The sequence below is a fragment of the Rattus norvegicus genome, chromosome 13 (assembly GCF_036323735.1).
Source record: "Rattus norvegicus strain BN/NHsdMcwi chromosome 13, GRCr8, whole genome shotgun sequence".
Taxonomy (NCBI): Eukaryota; Metazoa; Chordata; class Mammalia; order Rodentia; family Muridae; genus Rattus; species Rattus norvegicus.
In genome coordinates this window covers 41,803,712-41,829,779 of record NC_086031.1, presented here as the reverse complement: position 1 = coordinate 41,829,779, position 26,068 = coordinate 41,803,712, and the positions used below count along the sequence as shown (strand labels likewise).

General features: G+C 42.4%; 1 protein-coding gene across 4 annotated transcripts in view; it reads right to left on the bottom strand.

The window, feature by feature from the left end:
- Ccnt2 (cyclin T2) overlaps positions 1-25,773 on the bottom strand; it is a 41,635-nt gene extending 15,862 nt beyond the window's left edge. For 2 of the 4 annotated variants that reach the window (XM_063272276.1, XM_063272277.1), the window contains exons 1-2: positions 25,542-25,768; positions 24,763-24,844 (exon numbers count right to left, since the gene is read on the bottom strand). In XM_063272276.1, coding sequence (XP_063128346.1) covers positions 24,763-24,844; positions 25,542-25,699 — 240 coding nt within the window. In that variant the 5' untranslated portion in view covers positions 25,700-25,768. Of the gene's footprint in view, positions 1-24,762; positions 24,845-25,541 lie in introns of all 4 variants that reach the window. The other 2 variants (XM_006249686.5, NM_001107171.1) reach the window with 2 other exon arrangements.
- Between the last annotated feature and the right edge of the window lie 295 nt (positions 25,774-26,068).

The following is a 26,068-nucleotide window of genomic DNA, read 5'->3' as shown; positions in this document are numbered from 1 at the left end:
ACACTGCCTGATTTCAGCTCACCCATTTCTTCTGAGTGCTTATTACTCCAGCGTCAACTCTCTATTTGTCTAGGAGTTGTGTTATTTATGGGGAAGTAAAAGACTGCACAGCACAAAGAGAATTCTGAAAATGAACTGGCTACCTAAAATCTTGATAACTTCACTACAATAATAAAAGCATGTAAACAAACAACCAGAAGAAATATAAAAACTAGGAGATTAGAACCTTTTCTAGGAGGATGTCTGGAAAATAGCACCCCCCATCCAAATATAGTAAGTTCTTGGGGTATTAGGTACGAACAGCACTAATTACACATACATTGTCTATGACAGAGAGACTGGATTTCAACAATTATTTACTCTGGGAGTCAATAAGAAACCAAGTAATTATTGACTCAGAAACGAAACAAACTATAAACTTAAAGGTTTAGGAATCTACACAAAGGAGATGGAGATGTCTCAGTAGTTTTTAAAGCACTTGTTATTCTTGTAGAATACTCAGGTTCAATTCCCACATTCACATGATGGCCCACAACCATCTGTTATTATACCTGAGGGTACCTGGCATGCATACTGCTACACAGTTGTACACACACACACACACACACACACACACACACACACACACACACACACACACACACACAGAGAGAGAGAGAGAGAGAGAGAGAGAGAGAGAGAGAATGGTGATTTCTAAATGCTAAGACACAGGTACCTATTGTTCAAAAGGCAAACAAACAGCTGCTGTTATTGGAGGGTCACTCATGACACAGAGATGATGCCATGGGGCGGTGAGGAAAGAGCCACACACTTTACCATCAATGGATTTATGTCTTTAGGAGAAGAAAAGGCTATCTGAGAGAAGAAATGAAAATCCTCTCCTAATGATGAAATTCATGTTCAACTATGGATCTGAAGGAGATGTTTCCAGTTTAACTACATTTGCACAAGAGTAAGTAGAATAGAAATGATTTTGAGAAACTCTCTGTAGTAGAACTTTTGAGAGAGTCTCTCTGTAATCTCAGCTAGCCTCTAACTTAAGAGATGTCCCTGCTTTCTAAGTGAAGGATTCAGGAGGTACTACCACACTGAACAGTTTGTATGATCAATCTCTCTCCAATGTTCATGTACCAAAGGCCTTGGGTAGCACAACAGACGTTTAGGTCACTGGAGGGAAGTCCCTAAAGGAACTGTGCCTTTTCCTCCTGATCAATAAGATGAGTAGTTTGTTGTGCTTTGGACAGAATCCCAAAGCAACGGCAACAGAACAAATCCTAAATCTTTTTACAATAACAGAAAGCTGATTAATACTTATTAACGGCCAGGAAAAAATGTTATGATGGTAAGGCTAAAGAATTTCAAATTATCGAGAATGCAAGTATATCAAGTATGCAATCAGCTAAAACAGACTGATCATTCACTTGAATTCCTATTATCAGTGAGTAGTTGACGGTTCAGTGCTTGCTAGTGACGTGGTTAACTATACCCAAAGGTACCCATATCAAATTCCAAGCACTCCAGATGCCACCCTGAAAAACATCAGAGCCATCAACTATGGGAGAAATTCAAGAAGTCCTCAATAAAACAAAAGTAAGTGCTTCCCCACAATCCCTCAGTCATGAGCTTGCTCACAATCTAGCCTTCAACTGCTAGCACTATCAAGAAGAAAGCAACAGACTCAAACAAACAAACAAACAAACAAAAAAAAAAAAACAAAAAAAAAAAACAAGACTTCCTAACTACAGAAGTTCTCCTATTGGCCCCAAAGGCATTTATTAAAGCTAACCAAACATTTCTCAGCTAACTCACACAATTCCTAACGATACCTCCTCATTCTCTTGCAAATAGCAAGCAAGTCTCAATGTTAAAAATAAAAGACCATTCAAGCTACATAACTTTAATCCTTACAAGATAATACAGTTTCAAATAGGTTCCCAAGTGTTACATCACTTTTAAAACAAGAAGCATACAAGGAATTAGGCAGGAATCTTTAGGACAGACTCCTGGTTTGGTTACCGACACTCTTTCTCATGGAAGTCTCTCTGGTCCCCATAAACCACTTAAATCTTGTCATCTGCAGTATAATACTAAATCCAACACTCTTCCTAGTGAGTTCCATCCCACACCTCTAACAGCCTACAAACATCTTACTCCATTATTGCTGCAAAAAAAACCAAACACCTTTTTAGATGGACCCCTGGTAACAGCCGTCTGACCTTTAAGTTCAAGGCTGACTTTAATCATACCAGGTACTCTGTATGGAAGACTGTCTTTTCTGACCAGCTGAGAAGAATTCCTGAGGGTTTGGGCAAAGCATTACTAGCAGCTCTGTTATGTTCAAAGCTGAGTTTGAAAGCTGCTAGCATTCTCTGGCCCATGAAAACATGGTATAAAGCCAAAGAACCAACACCATTATTAGAAAAGTACAGACAGTTTGGATTCTGTGACCAAACAGAAACAGATTCAGTTCACTGGGGAGAGGCACATGCAGTACTTCAGTGTTCTAATATCTGGTTCAAGAGACCCCCTCAAATTAATCCAGCTAAATTAATCCACTCACTCACTCACTCACTCACTCACTCATTCATTCATTCATTCATTCGAGACAGGGTTTCGAATGTGTAGCTTTGGTTGCCCTGGAACTCATGATGTAGATCAGGCTGACCTTGAACTCGAGAGACACCTGCTTCTGCCCCGAAGCCTGGGATTAAAAGACTGCACCTTCACACCCAATTCCCTCCCCGTTTTTGAATGCTACATTTTCAAACTAAGACCAATTTTTGCAGAAATCTAACACTCAAATGCTGGCGATGAGAGCAGAGGTAATGAAGAGGCCAACCACAGCCAGACTGTTTCACTGTACTGTTATCTAAGTGGCACAAGCAAATTACTCAGTGACCTGTTTATACAGCTGTGGCAAAAATGTAACCAACTAATATATGCACGGCATTTTGGGTGATGCCAAAGGAATATGACTGAGATATTACTATGTGAAATCAAACAACTGTACACTGTTAGTTCTGATCTGAAATTTAAAAAGCTTGTTTAAAATGCCCCTTCTTGTTCATCATCTTCCTTCAAAGGTTTTATGTAGGCCCAAGAATATTTAACTACTGAAATCATGACATGTGACATCGTTTCCGATTCACTCCTACCTCTTGCTGTGACTCTGTTCTTCCCATGCTCTCCTCTTGCCCATTTCTGGCTATCTCCCCTCTGTGACATGACACCCTCTCACGGTTGAACTTCAATCTTATGCTGGCTTCAACCTTGATGGTTGGAAGCAAAGTCAACTGAATTAACCGAAGGGTGGGGTAATTAATTACTAAGTTGCTGAAGATGGACGTAACCAGTTGAGTTTCAAATGACTCTATTTGGTTTTCATTGATTTAATAAATAGTCTTGATGAGCATGAATGCCATAACTAAATAAATAGGCTGACTGAGAAAATTCCCAAAGAGCCTAGGTTCATATGTTGTCTGAGAAACTAGCAGCAGGCTAACTCCAACTGTGCTCGCAGAGTAGGGAGATATTTACTACCTGCCCTATATATATATATCTTGGCTACCTTCAACTGAGACTTTAGTGTCTTTTAAGGAGACTTCATTAATAAATAGTCACCCACATAGGTATAAACTGGGAAGTACTTATGGGCAGATATCCACACTCTAGGAAAAGTTGGTAAGGCACACAAAGAAAGCCTTGGAATAGGGTTGAAACAGAACTTCAATACTAGGAAAGGCAAGGGAATACCCACATGTAGAAGTACTGGGATAAACCAAAATGCTCATTTGTTACTGTAGGGAAGATTTCTAAACCTGAAACAATATTGAATCAATACTCTAGTGTGTTAGAAAGCTGCCCACACATGCAGGGTCTGGACCCAGGCCTTACACGTTTGTAGCAGACATGCGATGTCCCACGGCAGGGTAGTACCCAAGAGAGGCTACCCTACCCCTTCTCTGAGAAGGGGAAGGGATAATGGAGGAGGTTTTTGTGAGAACTGGGAAGAGAGGAGGGAGTGGGGCTATGATCTTTGATGAGGATGTAAGGTGAATAAATAAATCAGCTCCCCCCAAAAACAACAAACCAATTAATCAAACAAACAAAAACCCCAGCTATATGGAGGCACAGGCAGCAGAGGGTCAGAGAGCATGAGTGACTCCGTCCAGCACCTTGATTGTTTTCTCATTCAAGTGATTATGCACACAATAATGTCATACATGATTTTTAAAATCTTTAGCTGGGAACAACTTATTACAGTTAAAAGGTAGCTGATTTAGTAGGCTAAAAGTTACTATTGTTGAAAAGTAGCCAGAAAATAAGGACTGATGTTTACATACAGACTGAGTACTATAATGATACACTGAATGTGTTATACAATCTGCCATCTGAATATACTGTCCGGGGGGACTATTCAACAGTACTAATCAGTTTCTAAGAAAAATAAAAGCATCAACTTATACTTTGAAGGCTAGGTGGCATTTCATAGTTGTCTCCTTAAGAGAAACACAGCTCCTACCAGTTCATAGTTAATGTGTAAAACCACAAAGAACTGGAGATATGGCTCAGTATTGTAAGAACACTGGCTGCTCTTCCAAGGGGCCCTGCCCCAATTCCCCAAACCCACACAGTCTGTCACTCTAGTTCCAGGGGACCAGATGCTCTTGTGCCTCCAGACACAATAATGATGGTGGTGGTGGTGGTGGTGGTGGTGGTGTGTGTGTGTGTGTGTGTGTGCGCGCGCGCACATGCGCGCACAGATAAAAACACTCATACACACCGCCGGAAGCTGAAAGAAACAGACCGGATAAACAGTTCTCTGCACCCAAATCCCGTGGGAGGGAGAGCTAAACCTTCAGAGAGGCAGACAAGCCTGGGAAACCAGAAGAGACTGCTCCCTGCACACACATCTCGGACGCCAGAGGAAAAAGCCAAAGACCATCTGGAACCCTGGTGCACTGAAGCTCCCGGAAGGGGCGGCACAGGTCTTCCTGGTTGCTGCCGCTGCAGAGAGCCCCTGGGCAGCACCCCACGAGCGAACCTGAGCCTCGGGACCACAGGTAAGACCAACTTTTCTGCTGCAAGAAAGCTGCCTGGTGAGCTTGGGATACACGGAAGCAGAACTTCTCTAGGACCGGGCACGTTCTGTGTTTACCGGAAGTCCCACACCCGCGGATCCTGGCCCACAGCAGCTCTCTGCTCCCAGACCCGGTGAGAGAGAGACCCAACCGCCTGGTCAGGTGGGCACTCCTGAGGCCGCAGAGCGGAAGAGACCACCAACACTGCTCACCCCTGCCCACATCCCTGGCCCAAGAGGAAACTGTATAAGGCCTCTGGGCTCCCGTGGGGAAGGGCCCAGGAGCGGCAGGACCCCTGTGCCTGAGACACCGCCGGAACCTGAAAGAAACAGACCGGATAAACAGTTCTCTGCACCCAAATCCCGTGGGAGGGAGAGCTAAACCTTCAGAGAGGCAGACAAGCCTGGGAAACCAGAAGTGACTGCTCCCTGCACACACATCTCGGACGCCAGAGGAAAAAGCCAAAGACCATCTGGAACCCTGGTGCACTGAAGTTCCCGGAAGGGGCGGCACAGGTCTTCCTGGTTGCTGCCGCTGCAGAGAGCCCGTGGGCAGCACCCCACGAGCGAACTTGAGCCTCGGGAACACAGGTAAGACCAACTTTTCTGCTGCAAGAAAGCTGCCTGGTGAACTCAAGACACAGGCCCACAGGAACAGCTGAAGACCTGTAGAGAGGAAAAACTACACGCCCGAAAGCAGAACACTCTGTCCCCATAACTGACTGAAAGAGAGGAAAACAGGTCTACAGCACTCCTGACACACAGGCTTATAGGACAGTCTAGCCACTGTCAGAAATAGCAGAACAAAGTAACACTAGAGATAATCTGATGGCGAGAGGCAAGCGCAGGAACACAAGCAACAGAAACCAAGACTACATGGCATCATCGGAGCCCAATTCTCCCACCAAAGCAAACACGAAATATCCAAACACACCAGAAAAGCAAGATCTAGTTTCAAAATCATATTTGATCATGATGCTGGAGGACTTCAAGAAAGACATGAAGAACTCCCTTAGAGAACAAGTAGAAGCCTACAGAGAGGAATCGCAAAAATCCCTGAAAGAATTCCAGGAAAACATAAATAAACAAGTAGAAGCCCATAGAGAGGAGACACAAAAATCCCTGAAAGAATTCCAGGAAAACACAATCAAACAGTTGAAGGAATTAAAAATGGAAATAGAAGCAATCAAGAAAGAACACATGGAAACAACCCTGGATATAGAAAACCAAAAGAAGAGACAAGGAGCTGTAGATACAAGCTTCACCAACAGAATACAAGAGATGGAAGAGAGAATATCAGGAGCAGAAGATTCCATAGAAATCATTGACTCAACTGTCAAAGATAATGTAAAGCGGAAAAAGCTACTGGTCCAAAACATACAGGAAATCCAGGACTCAATGAGAAGATCAAACCTAAGGATAATAGGTATAGAAGAGAGTGAAGACTCCCAGCTCAAAGGACCAGTAAATATCTTCAACAAAATCATAGAAGAAAACTTCCCTAACCTAAAAAAAGAGATACCCATAGACATACAAGAAGCCTACAGAACTCCAAATAGATTGGACCAGAAAAGAAACACCTCCCGTCACATAATTGTCAAAACACCAAACGCACAAAATAAAGAAAGAATATTAAAAGCAGTAAGGGAAAAAGGTCAAGTAACATATAAAGGGAGACCTATCAGAATCACACCAGACTTCTCGCCAGAAACTATGAAGGCCAGAAGATCCTGGACTGATGTCATACAGACCCTAAGAGAACACAAATGCCAGCCCAGGTTACTGTATCCAGCAAAACTCTCAATTAACATTGATGGAGAAACCAAGATATTCCATGACAAAACCAAATTTACACAATATCTTTCTACAAATCCAGCACTACAAAGGATAATAAATGGTAAAGCCCAACATAAGGAGGCAAGCTATACCCTAGAAGAAGCAAGAAACTAATCGTCTTGGCAACAAAACAAAGAGAATGAAAGCACACAAACATAACCTCACATCCAAATATGAATATAAAGGGAAACAATAATCACTATTCCTTAATATCTCTCAATATCAATGGCCTCAACTCCCCAATAAAAAGACATAGATTAACAAACTGGATACGCAACGAGGACCCTGCATTCTGCTGCCTACAGGAAACACACCTCAGAGACAAAGACAGACACTACCTCAGAGTGAAAGGCTGGAAAACAACTTTCCAAGCAAATGGTCAGAAGAAGCAAGCTGGAGTAGCCATTCTAATATCAAATAAAATCAATTTCCAACTAAAAGTCATCAAAAAAGATAAGGAAGGACACTTCATATTCATCAAAGGAAAAATCCACCAAGATGAACTCTCAATCCTAAATATCTATGCCCCAAATACAAGGGCACCTACATACGTAAAAGAAACCTTACTAAAGCTCAAAACACACATTGCACCTCACACAATAATAGTGGGAGATTTCAACACCCCACTCTCATCAATGGACAGATCATGGAAACAGAAATTAAACAGTGATGTCGACAGACTAAGAGAAGTCATGAGCCAAATGGACTTAACGGATATTTATAGAACATTCTATCCTAAAGCAAAAGGATATACCTTCTTCTCAGCTCCTCATGGTACTTTCTCCAAAATTGACCATATAATTGGTCAAAAAACGGACCTCAACAGGTACAGAAAGATAGAAATAATCCCATGCGTGCTATCGGACCACCACGGCCTAAAACTGGTCTTCAATAACAATAAGGGAAGAATGCCCACATATACGTGGAAATTGAACAATGCTCTACTCAATGATAACCTGGTCAAGGAAGAAATAAAGAAAGAAATTAAAAACTTTTTAGAATTTAATGAAAATGAAGATACAACATACTCAAACTTATGGGACACAATGAAAGCTGTGCTAAGAGGAAAACTCATAGCGCTGAGTGCCTGCAGAAAGAAACAGGAAAGAGCATATGTCATCAGCTTGACAGCACACCTAAAAGCTCTAGAACAAAAAGAAGCAAATACACCCAGGAGGAGTAGAAGGCAGGAAATAATCAAACTCAGAGCTGAAATCAACCAAGTAGAAACAAAAAGGACCATAGAAAGAATCAACAGAACCAAAAGTTGGTTCTTTGAGAAAATCAACAAGATAGATAAACCCTTAGCCAGACTAACGAGAGGACACAGAGAGTGCGTCCAAATTAACAAAATCAGAAATGAAAAGGGAGACATAACTACAGATTCAGAGGAAATTCAAAAAATCATCAGATCTTACTATAAAAACCTATATTCAACAAAACTTGAAAATCTTCAGGAAATGGACAATTTCCTAGACAGATACCAGGTATCGAAGTTAAATCAGGAACAGATAAACCAGTTAAACAACCCCATAACTCCTAAGGAAATAGAAGCAGTCATTAAAGGTCTCCCAACCAAAAAGAGCCCAGGTCCAGACGGGTTTAGTGCAGAATTCTATCAAACCTTCATAGAAGACCTTATACCAATATTATCCAAACTATTCCACAAAATTGAAACAGATGGAGCCCTACCGAATTCCTTCTATGAAGCCACAATTACTCTTATACCTAAACCACACAAAGACCCAACAAAGAAAGAGAACTTCAGACCAATTTCCCTTATGAATATCGACGCAAAAATACTCAATAAAATTCTGGCAAACCGAATTCAAGAGCACATCAAAACAATCATCCACCATGATCAAGTAGGCTTCATCCCAGGCATGCAGGGATGGTTTAATATAAGGAAAACCATCAACGTGATCCATCCTATAAACAAACTGAAAGAACAGAACCACATGATCATTTCATTAGATGCTGAGAAAGCATTTGACAAAATTCAACACCCCTTCATGATAAAAGTCCTGGAAAGAATAGGTATTCAAGGCCCATACCTAAACATAGTAAAAGCCATATACAGCAAACCAGTTGCTAACATTAAACTAAATGGAGAGAAACTCGAAGCAATCCCACTAAAATCAGGGACTAGACAAGGCTGCCCACTCTCTCCCTACTTATTCAATATAGTTCTTGAAGTTCTAGCCAGAGCAATCAGACAACAAAAGGAGATCAAGGGGATACAGATCGGAAAAGAAGAGGTCAAAATATCACTATTTGCAGAAGATATGATAGTATATTTAAGTGATCCCAAAAGTTCCACCAGAGAACTACTAAAGCTGATAAACAACTTCAGCAAAGTGGCTGGGTATAAAATTAACTCAAATCAGTTGCCTTCCTCTATACAAAAGAGAAACAAGCCGAGAAAGAAATTAGGGAAACGACACCCTTCATAATAGACCCAAATAATATAAAGTACCTCGGTGTGACTTTAACCAAGCAAGTAAAAGATCTGTACAATAAGAACTGCAAGACACTGAGGAAAGAAATTGAAGAAGACCTCAGAAGATGGAAAGATCTCCCATGCTCATGGATTGGCAGGATTAATATAGTAAAAATGGCCATTTTACCAAAAGCAATCTACAGATTCAATGCAATCCCCATCAAAATACCAATCCAATTCTTCAAAGAGTTAGACAGAACAATTTGCAAATTCATCTGGAATAACAAAAAACCCAGGATAGCTAAAGCTATCCTCAACAATAAGAGGACTTCAGGGGGAATCACTATCCCTGAACTCAAGCAGTATTACAGAGCAATAGTGATAAAAACTGCATGGTATTGGTACAGAGACAGACAGATAGACCAATGGAATAGAATTGAAGACCCAGAAATGAACCCACACACCTATGGTCACTTGATTTTTGACAAAGGAGCCAAAACCATCCAATGGAAAAAAGATAGCATTTTCAGCAAATGGTGCTGGTTCAACTGGAGGGCAACATGTAGAAGAATGCAGATCGATCCATGCTTATCACCCTGTACAAAGCTTAAGTCCAAGTGGATCAAGGACCTCCACATCAAACCAGACACACTCAAACTAATAGAAGAAAAACTAGGGAAGCATCTGGAACACATGGGCACTGGAAAAAATTTCCTGAACAAAACACCAATGGCTTATGCTCTAAGATCAAGAATCTACAAATGGGATCTCATAAAACTGCAAAGCTTCTGTAAGGCAAAGGACACTGTGGTTAGGACAAAACGGCAACCAACAGATTGGGAAAAGATCTTTACCAATCCTACAACAGATAGAGGCCTTATATCCAAAATATACAAAGAACTCAAGAAGTTAGACCGCAGGGAAACAAATAACCCTATTAAAAAATGGGGTTCAGAGCTAAACAAAGAATTCACAGCTGAGGAATGCCGAATGGCTGAGAAACACCTAAAGAAATGTTCAACATCTTTAGTCATAAGGGAAATGCAAATCAAAACAACCCTGAGATTTCACCTCACACCAGTGAGAATGGCTAAGATCAAAAACTCAGGTGACAGCAGATGCTGCCGAGGATGTGGAGAAAGAGGAACACTCCTCCATTGTTGGTGGGATTGCAGACTGGTAAAACCATTCTGGAAATCAGTCTGGAGGTTCCTCAGAAAATTGGACATTGAACTGCCTGAGGATCCAGCCATACCTCTCTTGGGCATATACCCAAAAGATGCCTCAACATATAAAAGAGACACATGCTCCACTATGTTCATCGCAGCCTTATTTATAATAGCCAGAAACTGGAAAGAACCCAGATGCCCTTCAACAGAGGAATGGATACAGAAAATGTGGTACATCTACACAATGGAATATTACTCAGCTATCAAAAACAACGAGTTTATGAAATTCGTAGGCAAATGGTTGGAACTGGAAAATATCATCCTGAGTGAGCTAACCCAATCACAGAAAGACATACATGGTATGCACTCATTGATAAGTGGCTATTAGCCCAAATGCTTGAATTACCCTAGATCCCTAGAACAAACGAAACTCAAGACGGATGATCAAAATGTGAATGCTTCACTCCTTCTTTAAATGAGGAAAAAGAATACCCTTGGCAGGGAAGGGAGAGGCAAAGATTAAAACAGAGACTGAAGGAACACCCATTCAGAGCCTGCCCCACAGGTGGCCCATACATATACAGCCACCCAATTAGACAAGATGGATGAAGCAAAGAAGTGCAGACCGATAGGAGCCGGATGTTGATCGCTCCTGAGAGACACAGCCAGAATACAGCAAATACAGAGGCGAATGCCAGCGGCAAACCACTGAACTGAGAATAGGACCCCCGTTGAAGGAAGCAGAGAAAGAACTGGAAGAGCTTGAAGGTGCTCGAGACCCCAAAAGTACAACAATGTCAAGCAACCAGAGCTTCCAGGGACTAAGCCACTACCTAAAGACTATACATGGACTGACCCTGGACTCTGTCCCCATAGGTAGCAATGAATATCCTAGTAAGAGCACCAGTGGAAGGGGAAGCCCTGGGTCCTGCTAAGACTGAACCCCCAGTGAACTAGACTATGCGGGGAGGGTGGCAATGGGGGGAGGTTTGGGAGGGGAACACCCATAAGGAAGGGGAGGGGGGAGGGTGATGTTTGTCCGGAAACCGGGAAAGGGAATAACACTTGAAATGTATATAAGAAATACTCAAGTTAATAAAAAAAAAAAAAAAAAAAAAAGTAAAAAAAAAAAAAAAAAAGGGAATGCGCTAGTGAACACTTGCTACAGGGCAGAGTTTCTTTTGAGTGGGAAAATATGTAAACTGGGTTGCTGTGATGGTAGTATAGGCTGTGCCTTGAATTATGAGCTCCAAATGCAGTCCATGGTCTGTGAATCACCTCCCAACAAAGACACTTTCGAAAGCAGTTAATGTTAGGTGGGTGTGGCGGTGCAAACCTCCAATCCTTGCACACTGCAAACAGAAGCAGGTGGGTCTGGGAGTTCGAGGCCAGCCTGGTTTATACACTGAGTTCCACGCTGGCCAGAGAACACAAAAGCAACTAATGTTAAAGATAACAGATCTCTCCATCAGCAAGAGTGACAGAAAATAAATACTAATGGCACTTTGGAGAAAGGCTCAAAAAAAAACTCAGACTCTGAATTCTTGAACATTTAATGACTGCCTCCAAATGATCACAAGTTCTCCTCCCTGCACCCCTCCCAGCATCCCCCTGAGTTGGTTCTTAAGCATGAATTGTCATCAGTTTACACCATCTTCAGATTTAAGCAGAAAGCAATAATTGTTCCTATTTTAAAAAATTCTAAAGGAGTTCTCAGTTTTAAATTTAGTGTGTATATAGCAAATTATTATAGCTGGGCCAATAGTTTTTTTTTGACTGATATACCAGTATCTATAGCCTAAAGCAGAGATGTCAACCAGAAAAACAGCCACAAATTACAAGAAACTTGGAAATCTCTTAAAAGTAAAATTAATTCAGACCAGTATTAAATGTGTTAAATGTAATGTTTATATTTATGCCATATTAGAGTTTTAAAATGTGGCATTTTATAGCAACACTGTAAACCTCTAAATTCAGGTGTTACTATCTCAACAAGATAAAATAAGGCCTATTAAGACAAAATTGGGCTTAGCAGGAATGATCTCAACCTGCTGAAGTTCTGAAATTAAGATTCATTACAAATCAGCTTCCTCGTGCAATCACTACATTTCACCACTTCTGCTCAGTGCTATCATGACCTCCCAGCTTCCTTTGTTATTTTTTATTGGATTTTTTAAATTTACATTTCAAATGTTATCATCCCCTTTCCTGGTTTCTCCTCTAGAAACCCACTATCTCCCCCTGCTCCTATGAGGATGATCCCACACCCACTCATCCTCTCCCTCCCACCTCCCCACATTTCCCTACATGGGGCATCGAGTCTTGACAGGACCAAGAGCCTCCCCTCACACTAATGCCTGACAAAGTCATCCTCTGATACATCCGGCTGGAGCCATAGCCATCCCTGTGTTCTCTTGGTATGGTGGTTTAGTCCCTGGGAGCTCTAGTTGGTTGATATTGTTTTTCTTCTTATGGGGTTACAAACCCCTTCAGCTCCTTCAGTCCTTTCTCTAACTCCTCCTCCATTGGGAACCCTTTCTCAGCTTTAGTCCAGGAAGATGCAGCAAACATTCACCAGTAGAAAACAGCTCAAACTACTTGCTCCTAGTCATTTCACATGGTATTCTAAGCTAGGCTCTAGGTAAACTTCTTATATCCCACTAGGGTAAGTCATTCAGGGACAGCACTGTTTATGTCTTCTGGTATTTATGAAGTGGCAAATTCCACCACTTCTTGTCACATTGGTATGAACTCAATTTGTAAAACACTTACTGATCCTGTGTCATGTAAACAAATAATGCACTGTTACTAAGCACAGGCGGCCAGCTTCACATCTTTACTATTAGCATACACGCTGCACAATGACTTCATACTTCTCCCTAAACATGGCCATACTATATCAGCTTTACAATTAGAACCTTAAGTGCAGAAATCAGCTTAATGCTCCAAATGTGAGTTGTTAGTTCCCCATGTTCCCCATCCTCTAAAACCCGGTACACATGTAGAAGATGATGAACTAAGTAGATTTTCACTTAGCAAACCATTTTAATCCCTTACAAACCATTAACAATCTAACTCTGGTTCTAAAGCTGCCTTGAAAGTCAGCGTAAAGAGGGAAAGCAGGTTCCTTGTGATCTTGTGCTCTCTTCATAGGACACTAGGACTCATGCTAGAAGTTTGGGTCCCAGTTTTTATTTTAGGCTACAGATCTGTGTGCCTATGATTTTCTGCACATTATAAACTCTTTGGTTTCAACTACTCTGCTATAGCTGTTTTAAACAAAATGAGTAAGAATCAGTTTTTAGCTGGGGTGCTGCTCAACATAACAGTTGTTTAGAATTCATGAGGTCCTGGATTCAATCTCTAGCATACCTCCCAACAATAATAACTTAATTCTAGGTCAAATGTCCTAAGCCACCATGAAAACATGGTATAAAGCACATCTTGGGGGCTGAAGAGATGGCTTAGTGATTAATAGCACTGACTGTTCTTCAGGAGGACCCAGGCTCAATTCCCAACACCCAGGTGGAAGCTCCCAACTGCCTGTAACCTCAGTACCTGATATATCACACAGATATACATGCAGGCAAGTACCACTGTCCATTAAAAAAACAAAACAAAAAAAAAAAAACAAAACCCCCCCCCCAAAAAAAAAAACCCCAAAACCCCCAAACCAACCAAACAAAAAATACCCCTACACATCTCTGTAATTCAGGCACTACATACCATTAGTTAACAGTCCTATAGTTAGGCAGATAAGAGAACCCTATTTTAAAGACACAAAGCTTTGAGGGAAATATCTTAAGAGTTGTTTTTAGAACCATTTTGAGGAACTCAATTAAGCTGTGATATAATTTGTATTATTTATTAATAAATGATTCTCCAGATGGATCAGATGTTTGTTTGACAGAACAAACTTCAAGTGATTCAATCTGCTTTAGTTAAAATTAGCCAGGCATAGCAGTGCATACAATCCTACCAGTAGGGAGGTAGGCTAAGGGTGAGGGAGGCTACACAGGGGATCCACTGTCAAAAGGACTCTGCATACCAAGCGTTTCACATACCTAAAGGATTTATATCATTTAAATAAATTTAAAGGATAGCCTATTGTAGTGCTGAGTAGAATTATTGTGGTTTTGAGGATATTATGAAAGGAATCAAGTAAAATCCTTTGACTTACTTGAAAATTCTACTAAGCCCCCAGAATAATAAACTAGCAAAACAAGAGAGATCCTATACTTATAACCAACCCACACAACAAGGCATGCTGGGAAAGTCCCAAATACAAATGCAGGACAGGTTTGCTCTGCAAGATTCAATGCCCGGCATTTGTGTAGCAAGAAACCAAAGGAGGACCAGGATGTGCAACAGGTCTGGTTACAGGCCACCTCAACAGAGCTGACAGGTGTTTACTGGAGATGGAGGCAAGGCCCCGCTGGTGAAGAAAGAGCCCCACAAGCTCAGAAGTGCAGCTTTGAGGCTGACCCTATGCCCTCCTGGAAATCCACAGCCAGGAGACCTCTGGGAGCAAGGCACAACTGTCTGAGAAGGCCAAGAGAGGGGAAGACAACAATGAGTGACCAGAGTGCTCAGCTCATAAGGCCACCGTTAGCTTGGAGAGCCGTGCCAACACACATCACACGGAAAAGAACTACTTTAAAAACAAGTTGGTACGGGGTTGGGGATTTAGCTCAGTGGTAGAGCGCTTGCCTAGCATGCGCAAGGCCCTGGGTTCGGTCCCCAGCTCCGAAAAAAAAAAAAAAAAAAAAAAAACAAGTTGGTACATGGTGCAGGACATCTGCTTGGTAAAGAATTAACTGGAAATCTTACCTTACACTGTAAGATGTTTAATAAGCTTAGGAACTACAATTATACATTTTTGGATGAAAACAAGAAAAGTTTTAGAACACTAAATTTTGCAATGAAAACCTCTGCGCACCAAAAATTCAAAGATAGCCTAGCATGGTGTCATGTTCCTCCCCCACCCCTCCACACACAAGCACAGGGCTTCTCTGTGTGGCCTTGGCTGTCTTGGAATTAGCTCTGTAGACCAGAGTCTCAAACTCAGAAAACACCAGCCTCTGTTTCTTGAATGCTGGGATTAAAAGGCACGAGCCATTAGGCACATGGTGCCCTTTAATCCCAACATTTGGGAGGCATGTAGATCTTTACATCTGAGGGCAGACTGGTCTATACAGCGAGTTCTGAGACAGTCAAAACCCAAGGAAAGCAGCAAAGCACTAATACAATCCAACACCAAGGCAATCATGAAACCCAACAATTCAATTAAAGGTCCGACAGAAGCTCAGAAGAAACAGTTCTCCAAATAACATGCATAAGTGTCCAACAAGCACACGAAAAAGATGCTCAGCTCAAGCAAATGTCATTCAAAACAGCTGGGTGGCAGGACGGCAGAACAGTGCAGGCATGGGCACGGAAACAGGAGCCCTCTAACTTGATCATGAAGACGCAAACAGTGCAGCTGCTGTACAAAGTCATGTGGGAGGTCGCTCAAAATTCAAAGCAGAGGCTGAGGCAGAGGCACTGGGAAAGGTCTGCTTGGGGTGCACAGTGTCAGGCAAGTACTGGCCATGTAGTGAGACCTTGCTTAAGAGCAGAACACAACACAACACAGAAAACAAACGGCTGGAAAGATGGCTCAGTGGTTAAGAGCATTGGTTGCTCTTTCAGAGAACTGGGCTTCAATTCCTAGCGCCTACATGGTCAAGTTCACGATTCTCTATAGCTACAGTTCCAGGGGGTCTGACACACACAGAATATGCATACATGCAAGCAAAACACCAATGTACATACAATAAAAATAAATAATTTACAAAAACAACAAAATCCCAAACCACCAGCCCCTCTCCAATAGTGAAAGTTTAGATGATTAGCAACTCTATTTTGGCACTATTCAGAAGGATGTAAAGCAGGCGTGAGTGAGTGCTCCTGGCAGGTGAGAGGCAACCCAAGCATCCACTGGCTGATGCACAGGCACACACGGGCCTACTATTCAGACTAACGATGGAAGTTCTGGCATATGCTAAGACATGAACTGAATACACATTATGCTGAGAGGAAAGAAGGCTGGACAAAAAAGAGGTGCTATCAGATTCCATTCTGTCATAGTAAGCCGCAGACCTGGCGATGGGGTAGGAGGAAGGGGGAGCCCCAGTCTGAAACAAACAACACATAACCCCAACCAAGAATGAAAGAGTGATGGTTGCCACACGCCCGGGAAGATGCTAATGGCAACCTTTCAATATGAGGGAAGAAGCAAGGTTCTGGAGAGGAATCAGGTAGTGGCAGTAGTGTAGTCACACTATATGCACAAAATACCTATTCACATCTTACCACAAAATTTAAATTGCAACCTGTGCCCTGTCGGTGTGAATACAGTGTTCCTCTGGCACTTCAGGCAGTTAGAGAGCCATGTGAGGTAGAAGGAGGTCACATGGGACAACTGTGAAGGGAGGAGAGGCAGACCATGGTTCTTGCCAAGCTCTTTTGCTGCCCAGCTTAAAATGATGGAAACAGTCTTCCACCAGCTCTGGCTGCTGTAAACTGGCCTGCCCCACTTCTGTGGATGAAATCTTTCCTTCCTTGAGTTGTTTCTGTCAGATAACTCCATCCAGTCACAATGTGAAAGTGACTGACACATTCCACTGAAAGGATGGTAAGGGCACACAAGAAGGTAAGCTAGACGGGATGAGAACGCACCATCTAAGTATAACTACCAAAAATCAAGATATGCACGGTACAATCACTAGGTTATGAACGCTTTATTTATCTGCTTAGAGAAAAACACGTTAATAAAAATGAATCTTCAACCCTCATCCTAGCTGCCTGGAAGCCAGAATTCTGCTAGCAGCCTTCGGATGAAGATGTGGCACTCTCAGCTCCTCCTGCACCATGCCTGCCTGGATGCTGCCAGGTTCCCAACTTGATGATGATGGACTGAACCTCTGATCCTGTAACCCAGCCCCAATTAAATGTGGCCATTATAAGAAGAGTTCTTGGTCATGGTGTCTGTGCACAGCAATGAAAACTCTATGACAGTAGCTAATGAATCACCCTTCCCACACAATTGCCTTTTACACAGTGCTTTTAGTGGGAAATTTCAGAAATACAAAGAGGCCCCAGGAGCACAGAGATGGAAGTCACGTCTGAGTTAGACTTATTTTTGTCACTGAGCTGTGTGACTTCAAAAAAAGGGAATTTAACCTTCATGATTCCTATCTTCCTTATTTACATGAAAAAAGAGAAAGAGGATACCCAGCTCATATGAGTGTTTCAGAGCACACAGCAAGAAATCCAAGAATTTAAAGAAGTTACTCTTTAGGCTGGGTGTATGGGGCACCCCTTTAATCCCAGCAGAGGCAGGTGGATCTCTGTGGGCAGTCTGGTCTACAGAGTTCTAAAACAACCAGGACTACCTAACACTAACCTCCACCATTGCCACCATTGCCACCACCACCACCACCACCACCACCTTCACCACCACCACCTTCACCACCACCACCACCACCACCACCACCACCACCACCACCACCATCGCCACTACCTCCTCCTCCTCCTCCTCCTTTCTTCAATGAAATCATTAAATAATCCTCAGCAGGAGATAATGAAAGCAAAATTAAACTAATAACAAAATTTACAAATTAACAAATTTACACTAAGAGATTAAATGACAAGGTTAGAATACCTTACTAAGAAGATGTGAGAAATGTGGAGCATGCTCAAACTAAGTAACACATTAACAGTTCACACAACGGCAGTGTTTACTGTTAACAGTAAATTTAAACTTAAAACTTTAGAAGTACCAAACTGTCCCCAGAGCCCTTAATTTAAAAAGAAAAATCATGTACATAAGTTTTATTAAGGTCCTTGGAGAAAGGGGCATGTGATAATTTATTATAAGAAATTAACTGAATCTGCTAATTAATTTAGTGGCAACAACAGAACTTTAATTGGCATCCACTCTGCCCTTCTTTATTTAAGTTTTTAGGTTAATCCAGCATTCCTCCATCTCAGGACTGGCCAGACCTCTCTCCCGGCCCTGCCCCCCGCAGGGGAAGAACCACTGCAGGCCTCTGTGCTTAGAAATGGTGAAAGGCATTCCCAGCTTCTATGCACTCGAGACCAGTCATAACCCCACCCACTCACCCCAGCAACGACAAAACTGATGAGAAAGATTCACTCGGTCTACACTACGCCTTCTGATGCATACCATCTTACAAACTAATACTGCCTTGCTTGGGAGGTAGCCCAGTTGTAGAGCACAGGCTCAGCGTGCACAAGAGCCCTGGGCTGATCCTTATGCTGCAATAAGTAACTACACCACACCTTATCTGGGATTAAAATCCAAGTCTGTGTTCCCAAGTCAATACCGTGTGCTACATATGAGAACTACAGGAAAAGAGAAACTTCTGTAATGCGAGAGACCTGTGCAAGCTTAAACCTGCACAGAATCTTCCGGAAAGGAGACCCCAAAATAGTTAGCAGCTAGTACTATAAGACATGGAAAGGTTTATCTTAACTCCCATTCTACTGTTTCGTTTACCACACACCTGTAATAATTTTCAATAATGGAATACTTTCGATCAGTGGTCCTCAACCTGTGGGTCACAACCCTTTTGGGGAGTCCAATGACTTTTTCCCAGGGGTTAGGTAGGACCATTCAGAAGCAGATATTTACATTATAATCCATATCAGTAGCAAAATTAGTTATGAAGTAGCAATAAGAATAAACTTTACTGTTGGGGGGAGGGGTAACCACAACACAAGGAACTGTACTAAAGGGTCACAGGCATAAGGCAGGTTAAAACGCCTATCCTAAGTGCATCTATGTGAAAAGTGAAGCCAAGACCAAACCTCTCTGACAGTGATAGGTTGAGAACCTCTGTGAGAAACTACCTCTCTAGGCATTGGTGATCTAACGTGAGTAAAACACTCCCCACTCTTACAGCCCAACAGAGGAATGGGGAGAAAGAAAAGCAGCACTCCCTGAATGAATAAAGAACAGTCTCCCACACCAACGAGGAGGTAAGGAATGTAGGAAGACTGTCTTCATGCTTCCAGTGACACTAATTAAAAACGAAGAAGCCACTACTGTAGGCAAGAAAGTAAAAATAAAATGATGGCCCAAGAGGAGACTGAGGTGGGAAGACTGTTTGGGACTACTGAGGGCCACACAGTTCAAGACTAGAATGAGTATAGTGCCCAAAATACAAAAAATGTTTAGCACAAGCAGATTTGTTTTGTATAGCTGTTGTCAAGTGAACACGTACACAGGATACATATGAATAAAACATGAAGCTGAGGTAGTCTCATAAATCAAAACATTTATCCCTGAAGATTATTGGTTCTAAGTACTTACCTGGCCTAACTCTTGGGTACTTAAACAAGAAGAACTACAATGCATTAAAGTTTTCATATTAAAAGCATGTCTGACTGCAGGACCTCTAGAAAGGCAGTAATAGTCCTAAAAAACACACTATGGTGCTGGCTCAGTGGTTAAGAGCACTGGCTGCTCTTTCCGAGGACCAGGTTCAATGTCACTGGACAAGAAGGATGGACTGGAGAAAAGTTTTAGAGAGGCAAAGGAAGCCACAACGAGGAGGGAGCTGAGAGAACATGGTGGATTCCTCTCTGCACATATTACAGATTATTATGACTATTCTAAAGGCATGGGTGTGGACAGGATTTTGTGTTACCTAGATGGGTAAATTATATTTTATCAATTGGATCAGAGGATATTGTGTGATGTGTGGTGACTTAATTGAGTTCAAGAGAGTGTATAGTGGCTGGATGCACTGGGCTGCTATGGAATTGGGATGTGTATGCCTGGTGTGGTGGAAACCAGCCAAGGGAGCTGTGAGGGCGGGGTGGCCTGACAGGGTTTGCGTGGGAATGGCTCACCGACAGCAGGTCGGAAAGTAGATGGGGGCAGCATGGAGCTGCTTAGATAAATTAGCTCTAGTTCCAATGGCCTGCCAGAACCAGAACTAGCGAAGAGAACCAGACTGCCAGGGTTCGAGTGGGAACCAGTTCCGCCCCATTTTTATTATTACTGCATTATTATTTTATTACTGCAACGGCTCATTACTGTCAACCTCAGTTCTAGGTAATCTAACAACCTTAGAGAGAATGCACATAAAAAATACATGTCCGGGCATGGTGGCACACACTAGAATTTGGGATGCAGAGTCAGACAGATCTCTGTGAGTTAGAAGCCAGCCTGGCCTAAATAGTGGGTTTCAGGATAGCAGGGCTACACAGAGAAACCCTGTCTCAAAAAACTAAAAAAGGAAAGAAAGCTTTTTCTTTTCTTTATTGTCTTGAGTTTATAATTCTTCCTTCCCCTTTCTCCCTCCATTACCTCCCATCTACCACCACCTCCCCTCCAACTTATGGCCTCTTTAATTTTGCTGTGTGTGTGTGTGTGTGTGTGTGTGTGTGTGTGTGTGTGTGTGTGTATGCATTCCTAATATGAGCACAACCTCTTCAGGCCATATAATGTTACTTATTATACACGTATGTTTCATGGTTGTTTCCTATTGGATAACCAGTTGGTGTGCTCTTCCCTGGGAAGCCTACTTCTCCCACTCTCAGCATTCCTTAGTTCTTTGTCTAGGGTTGAAGGCTCAAGCTTTCCTTCCATGTTAATGACTTTGTTGCTGTCATCCTTGTCCCAGTTTGGAAAACCAAAATACAAACAGACAGATGGACAGCAAGACAAAAACACATCAATTGGAAAGGTGCTGGAGAGCAGATCATGACAAAGATACTTGAAAAGGCATGCTTTTTATAACCTGATGCTAAGGGAGCTCTTGGATTTGATCAGAAATAAATGCATCCTAAACTGAACTAGCTAGACGTGGTGCCACCACTTTAGCAGTCCAGCATTCGGGAGGCTGGGGCGAGAGCAAAACCCATGAATAAAACTAACTAAAAGAATGAACTGTTTCACAGAGAAGCTGGGTCAGTCTTTTTTTTTTTTTTTTTTGGTTCTTTTTTTTTCGGAGCTGGGGACCGAACCCAGGGCCTTGCGCTTCCTAGGTAAGCGCTCTACCACTGAGCTAAATCCCCAGCCCCTGGGTCAGTCTTTTAAGATAGGCTGTGACCTCAGGTTTTACATCAGACACTGATGGGCTAGGGCTGTTGTTACACTTTACTAAACTGATACCCCCTCCCCTTGTTTTTTTTTCTTCCTCAAGACTAGGTTTCTCTGTGTGGCCCTGCCTGTCCTTGAACTCACAGAAATCCATCTGCATGTGCTTCCCAAGTGCTGGGATTAAAGGTGTGTGCCACCATCACAAGGCCTAAACTGATTAAAAAAAAAGTTATGGGTCTGGAGAGATGGCTTGGTGGTTATAATCACTTGCTGTTCTTCTAGAGGACCAAGGTTCAATCCCCAGCACCTACATGGTGGTTCACAACCACCTGTAACTCCAGCTCCAGAGGATCCAATGCTTTCTTCTGGCCCCTGGAGATAACAGGTGTGTAATATCTATATGCATAGATATCTATACGCAACCAAAACACCTATACACATAAAAAAATCTTAAAAATATGCTTTTATATTTATTTTTATGTGATTGAGAGAGACAGGAAGAGGAGTGGGTGAGGGAGAGAAAGAGAGATATTGATTGGGAGAGACTGAGATTCTACTGTGTGGGTCCCACAGGTCATATTCAGGTTATCAGGCTTGGCAGCAAGTGCTTTTACCCGCTAAGCCATCTCATCTGCCCACTAGACTTCTCTTAAGCTTGATCCAAAAAGGATATTCTTTATTTTCCAGTCCTAAAGATAGTTTTATTCTTAAACTACATAGTCACCTATTCCTTAGAATGACTGAAACTGAAGGTTACTCAGTGACAGACACAAGTAAGACTGACTCCACTCTTAAATAAGCACAGAAATGCTTTTTACTTTTGAATCTGTCAATCTGAGACATGGAAACGAAGCACTGAATACTATAGGATACCTTAGCATCATGGATGCACGGCAGTTCAGACCTTACCGTTTGTTCTAGCATCTCAGCTTCTTATTCTGTTGGGTTTAATTTATCAAATGTTACTTGAGTTTTTTTAAAATGATACTTGATTATAACCTTCTGAGAAAAATTCAATAATGCAGGAAATATGAATTTAAATAGGAAAGATGTTCAATTAGAGATCATCACTAACATCACTAAAAGATCAGGTGTGTGGGGAGGACTACTGATACAAGTACGTGGTACTTGAAATTTGAGTATTTGAAATCACCTTTAAGCAACAAAAACAGAAGCAAGAAAGACGTCTGAGGTAGGAGGGATGCTGCTGCTTCCCCAAACAGACATTTCAATTATCCGGCCAGGAAAGACAAAGTGTTCAAGTACTCCTTCATATGCTTAAGGCAATAAGCACAGTGGTGAAGCAAGAACCGGGTGACCTGGACTAACTAGGCAAATTTGAAGAGACAGATTCTACCACTGGGAAGGATGTTTGCTTAAAGCATACAAACCAGGCCACAAAAACAAATAAAGGAAGGGCTCAAAAAGCAAGACCTGTGGTTAAAATAGAAAAAGACCTTTTACTGAAAATAGAAAAACAAACCCATTCACAAAAATAGGACATCTACAGCTCTATAAAGAGTTTTGTAGTTTTTACCAGCATTATTTGGGGCTATTTGAAAAAGCCAAGTTTATTTAGTGCTGGCTAATTCATTGCTACTTTTAGAGAACTGAAATAAAAACTTGATTCTCTTAGCATAAGCATTATAAACAGTAGGTTCTTTTCTTCTCTACAGCACCAAAATTGATCTAAGAGTGATACAAATTAATCGGGAAAGAGCATGACTCAAAAAAGATGAAAAGAGAACAGAAGAGGGACTGCAAAAGCCCAGTTATAAAGAAAACTCCACTGTCCAAAAAAAAAAAAAAAAAAAAAAAGCAATTTGCAAACTTGATAAACCAGGTTAGACTTAAGATCAGTTGAACTTAAAGCAGAAATTAATAATCTAAACCATACAATTTCTGCCACTTCAAAGGCAACAATGTAACAAACTTTTCTAAACTTGTTTGCTTAGCAATGAGAGGCTGAATTCCACAAACTATCCACAAAGAAGTTAAGTCCTTACGTGGCCTATTTTCCTAATGTACCTTTCAGAATAACACTACCAAAATTCTACTACAAGGCAAATAATAAAGAAGTGAAAAATTAATGGGGCTAAAATTTATAAGTAATATGAGAATGGGGACTAAAAAATGTATTACATGTTATTCTGAGTAATTTTGATAGCTTTAAAACAGTTAGAAGTCATGTATGGTGCACAGGCCAGCACTCAAGGAGGGCTGAGGCAGGCAAGAATTTGAGGCCATCTTGCATTGCACGGTGATACAGTCTCAGAGTAAACAAACTAATTTATTTATTAAAATAACTACCCAGATGTCAAGATGTACATGTTATATTCAAGACCAGAAAAGACTGTCTGACAGGCTTCCTTCAACAAAAGCGAACACAGTATTTGAGTGGTGAGTTGGGAGTGCTGACACTGGCGTAAGGGGACAAAAGCAAAGCTGCTTGACAACCTCTTCACACAGTAATTAACCTCACTGCAGGATTTCTCTAAACAGTAGCCTTTTCAAAGTATTACTTCTAAGCAATGTAACTACCCAAGTCTCAATTCTTAACATTTGAAACAACGAATCCTATACAATTAAATGTATCTTCTCCAATGACTAGATTTGGCCAAATTATTCTGTTGTGATTACTGAAATTATTCTAATATAAATCACCCCACCTGCAAAGTTTAAATTAATAAAACACGCTTGTTTCTCCGTCAGGCTTGGTGCACATTCCTTAATCCCAAGTGTGAGACAAGAGGTAGCTAGGTGTCTCTTTTGAGTTCAAGGCCAACCTGCTCTACATATTTAGGTCCAGGACAGTCAGACCCACACAGCGAGACCCTGTCTCAAAACAAACCACCACCCACCACCACAAAAAAAAAAAAAAAAAGAAAAAAGAAAAACCAAAATCCAACAACAAAAGGCTTACTCTGTGCCTTACAGTTTAATAAAATTCTCTCTCTCACACACACCTCTGCATTTGAGGCAAAACGTTTATTACATAACTCACACTTATGGAAAACTCAGAACATTCAATTTAATAGTAAAAACAACGATCAACCAACTTGTTTCTGCAGTATCTACTCATTTTAACATTCGACGACTAAAACAATAAAGCAGTACTTACATTTCTGTTGAATTTGGTGAAAGAATGGTGCATATAAAACCTGTGCATATAAACAATCGCAGTGTTTATTGTAAGCTGAGAGCTGGGATGCAACGTTTAGAAAATAAACTGGGCAAAAACTAAATTAATTTGAATGGAAAACCCCTTTCCATTTACACAAAATCCTATTCTCAACTTGAATGTAAGAAGTCTGCGGGGAGAAGAGAAATCAGGCCAAATGCCAAATTATTCTAATACGCTACGTAGAAAGAGCCCAGGAGTTACTTGCAATGGCTACAGCTTAGTACAGTAGAAATAAAGTAGTCGAAAGGCGCGCGCCGCACACCCGAAGAACATGAAACATCTCTATGCGTTCCCACCGCGCAACAGAGCCGCCCTGGAGCCGGCAAGGAAGCCTTGAAAAACACTTTCCGTGAAACATCTGGGACCTTTCTACGTCTCAAGGCCTTTTCTGACTTCTGAAGAAGTGGAAGGGCCGCCCCTTGGCTTCGCTCATCCCGGATTCCTCTCTCGCCAGGGAAGCACTGCTATTCCCTACCGCATCACGCGCTTCCCGACACAGGTTACACAACGCGGGCTCCCGGCCCGCCTTCCCCGGCACATCTCCTCTTCCTTGGGCTCTCCGCCGCAGCTGGGGCCCTAGCTTTTTGTGTTTCTCTGCCGAGATCAAAAGACCGCAGAGAGAGAACGGCGCCATGTTACCGGGACACTAGGCCCGGTCACCCGGCGAGCGCGACCGGGGCGTGTGGGACGCAGGGCCGCAACTAGGAAAAGGATACACATTAAGACGTTGCCCCATGTCCTGGATGAGGTTGGCCGCCTGCTGGCGATGCGACAGCTCTTCATCCGCTTCCACTCCGCAGCGGCGGCTCGGCGTGTTCTCCAGCTGTTCTCGAGTAAAGAACCAGCGAGAAGAAGCTCCACGGCCCGACGCCATGACACTTCCTCCTCCGCCCGCACCCTTAGCCCGCCCCCTCCCCGCCTGCCTCCGGGACTCCGCGCCAATGCATTGAGGCCCCGCCCCAATGCGCTCTCCGTAGAGTGGGCCACGCCTTTTCCGGGCCTGCTGCTACCCATGCGCACGCGCAGGGACCGGCCCGGCCGGCTCGCACTGGTCTTTTGCTTTCTCTTTCCGGCCTCCCTCCTCTGTGTCTCTCTGGCTCGCGGGACCACAATGCTCCGCGCCTGTTGTCATTGGGAGGCGCCGTAAAGTAGGGGGTCGCTCGAAAAATAAAAGGTCGACGCGGTGCATGCTGGGTCTGGGAGGGGGCTAAGGAGGAGGGGCGGGGCGGACAAGGAAGAGGTC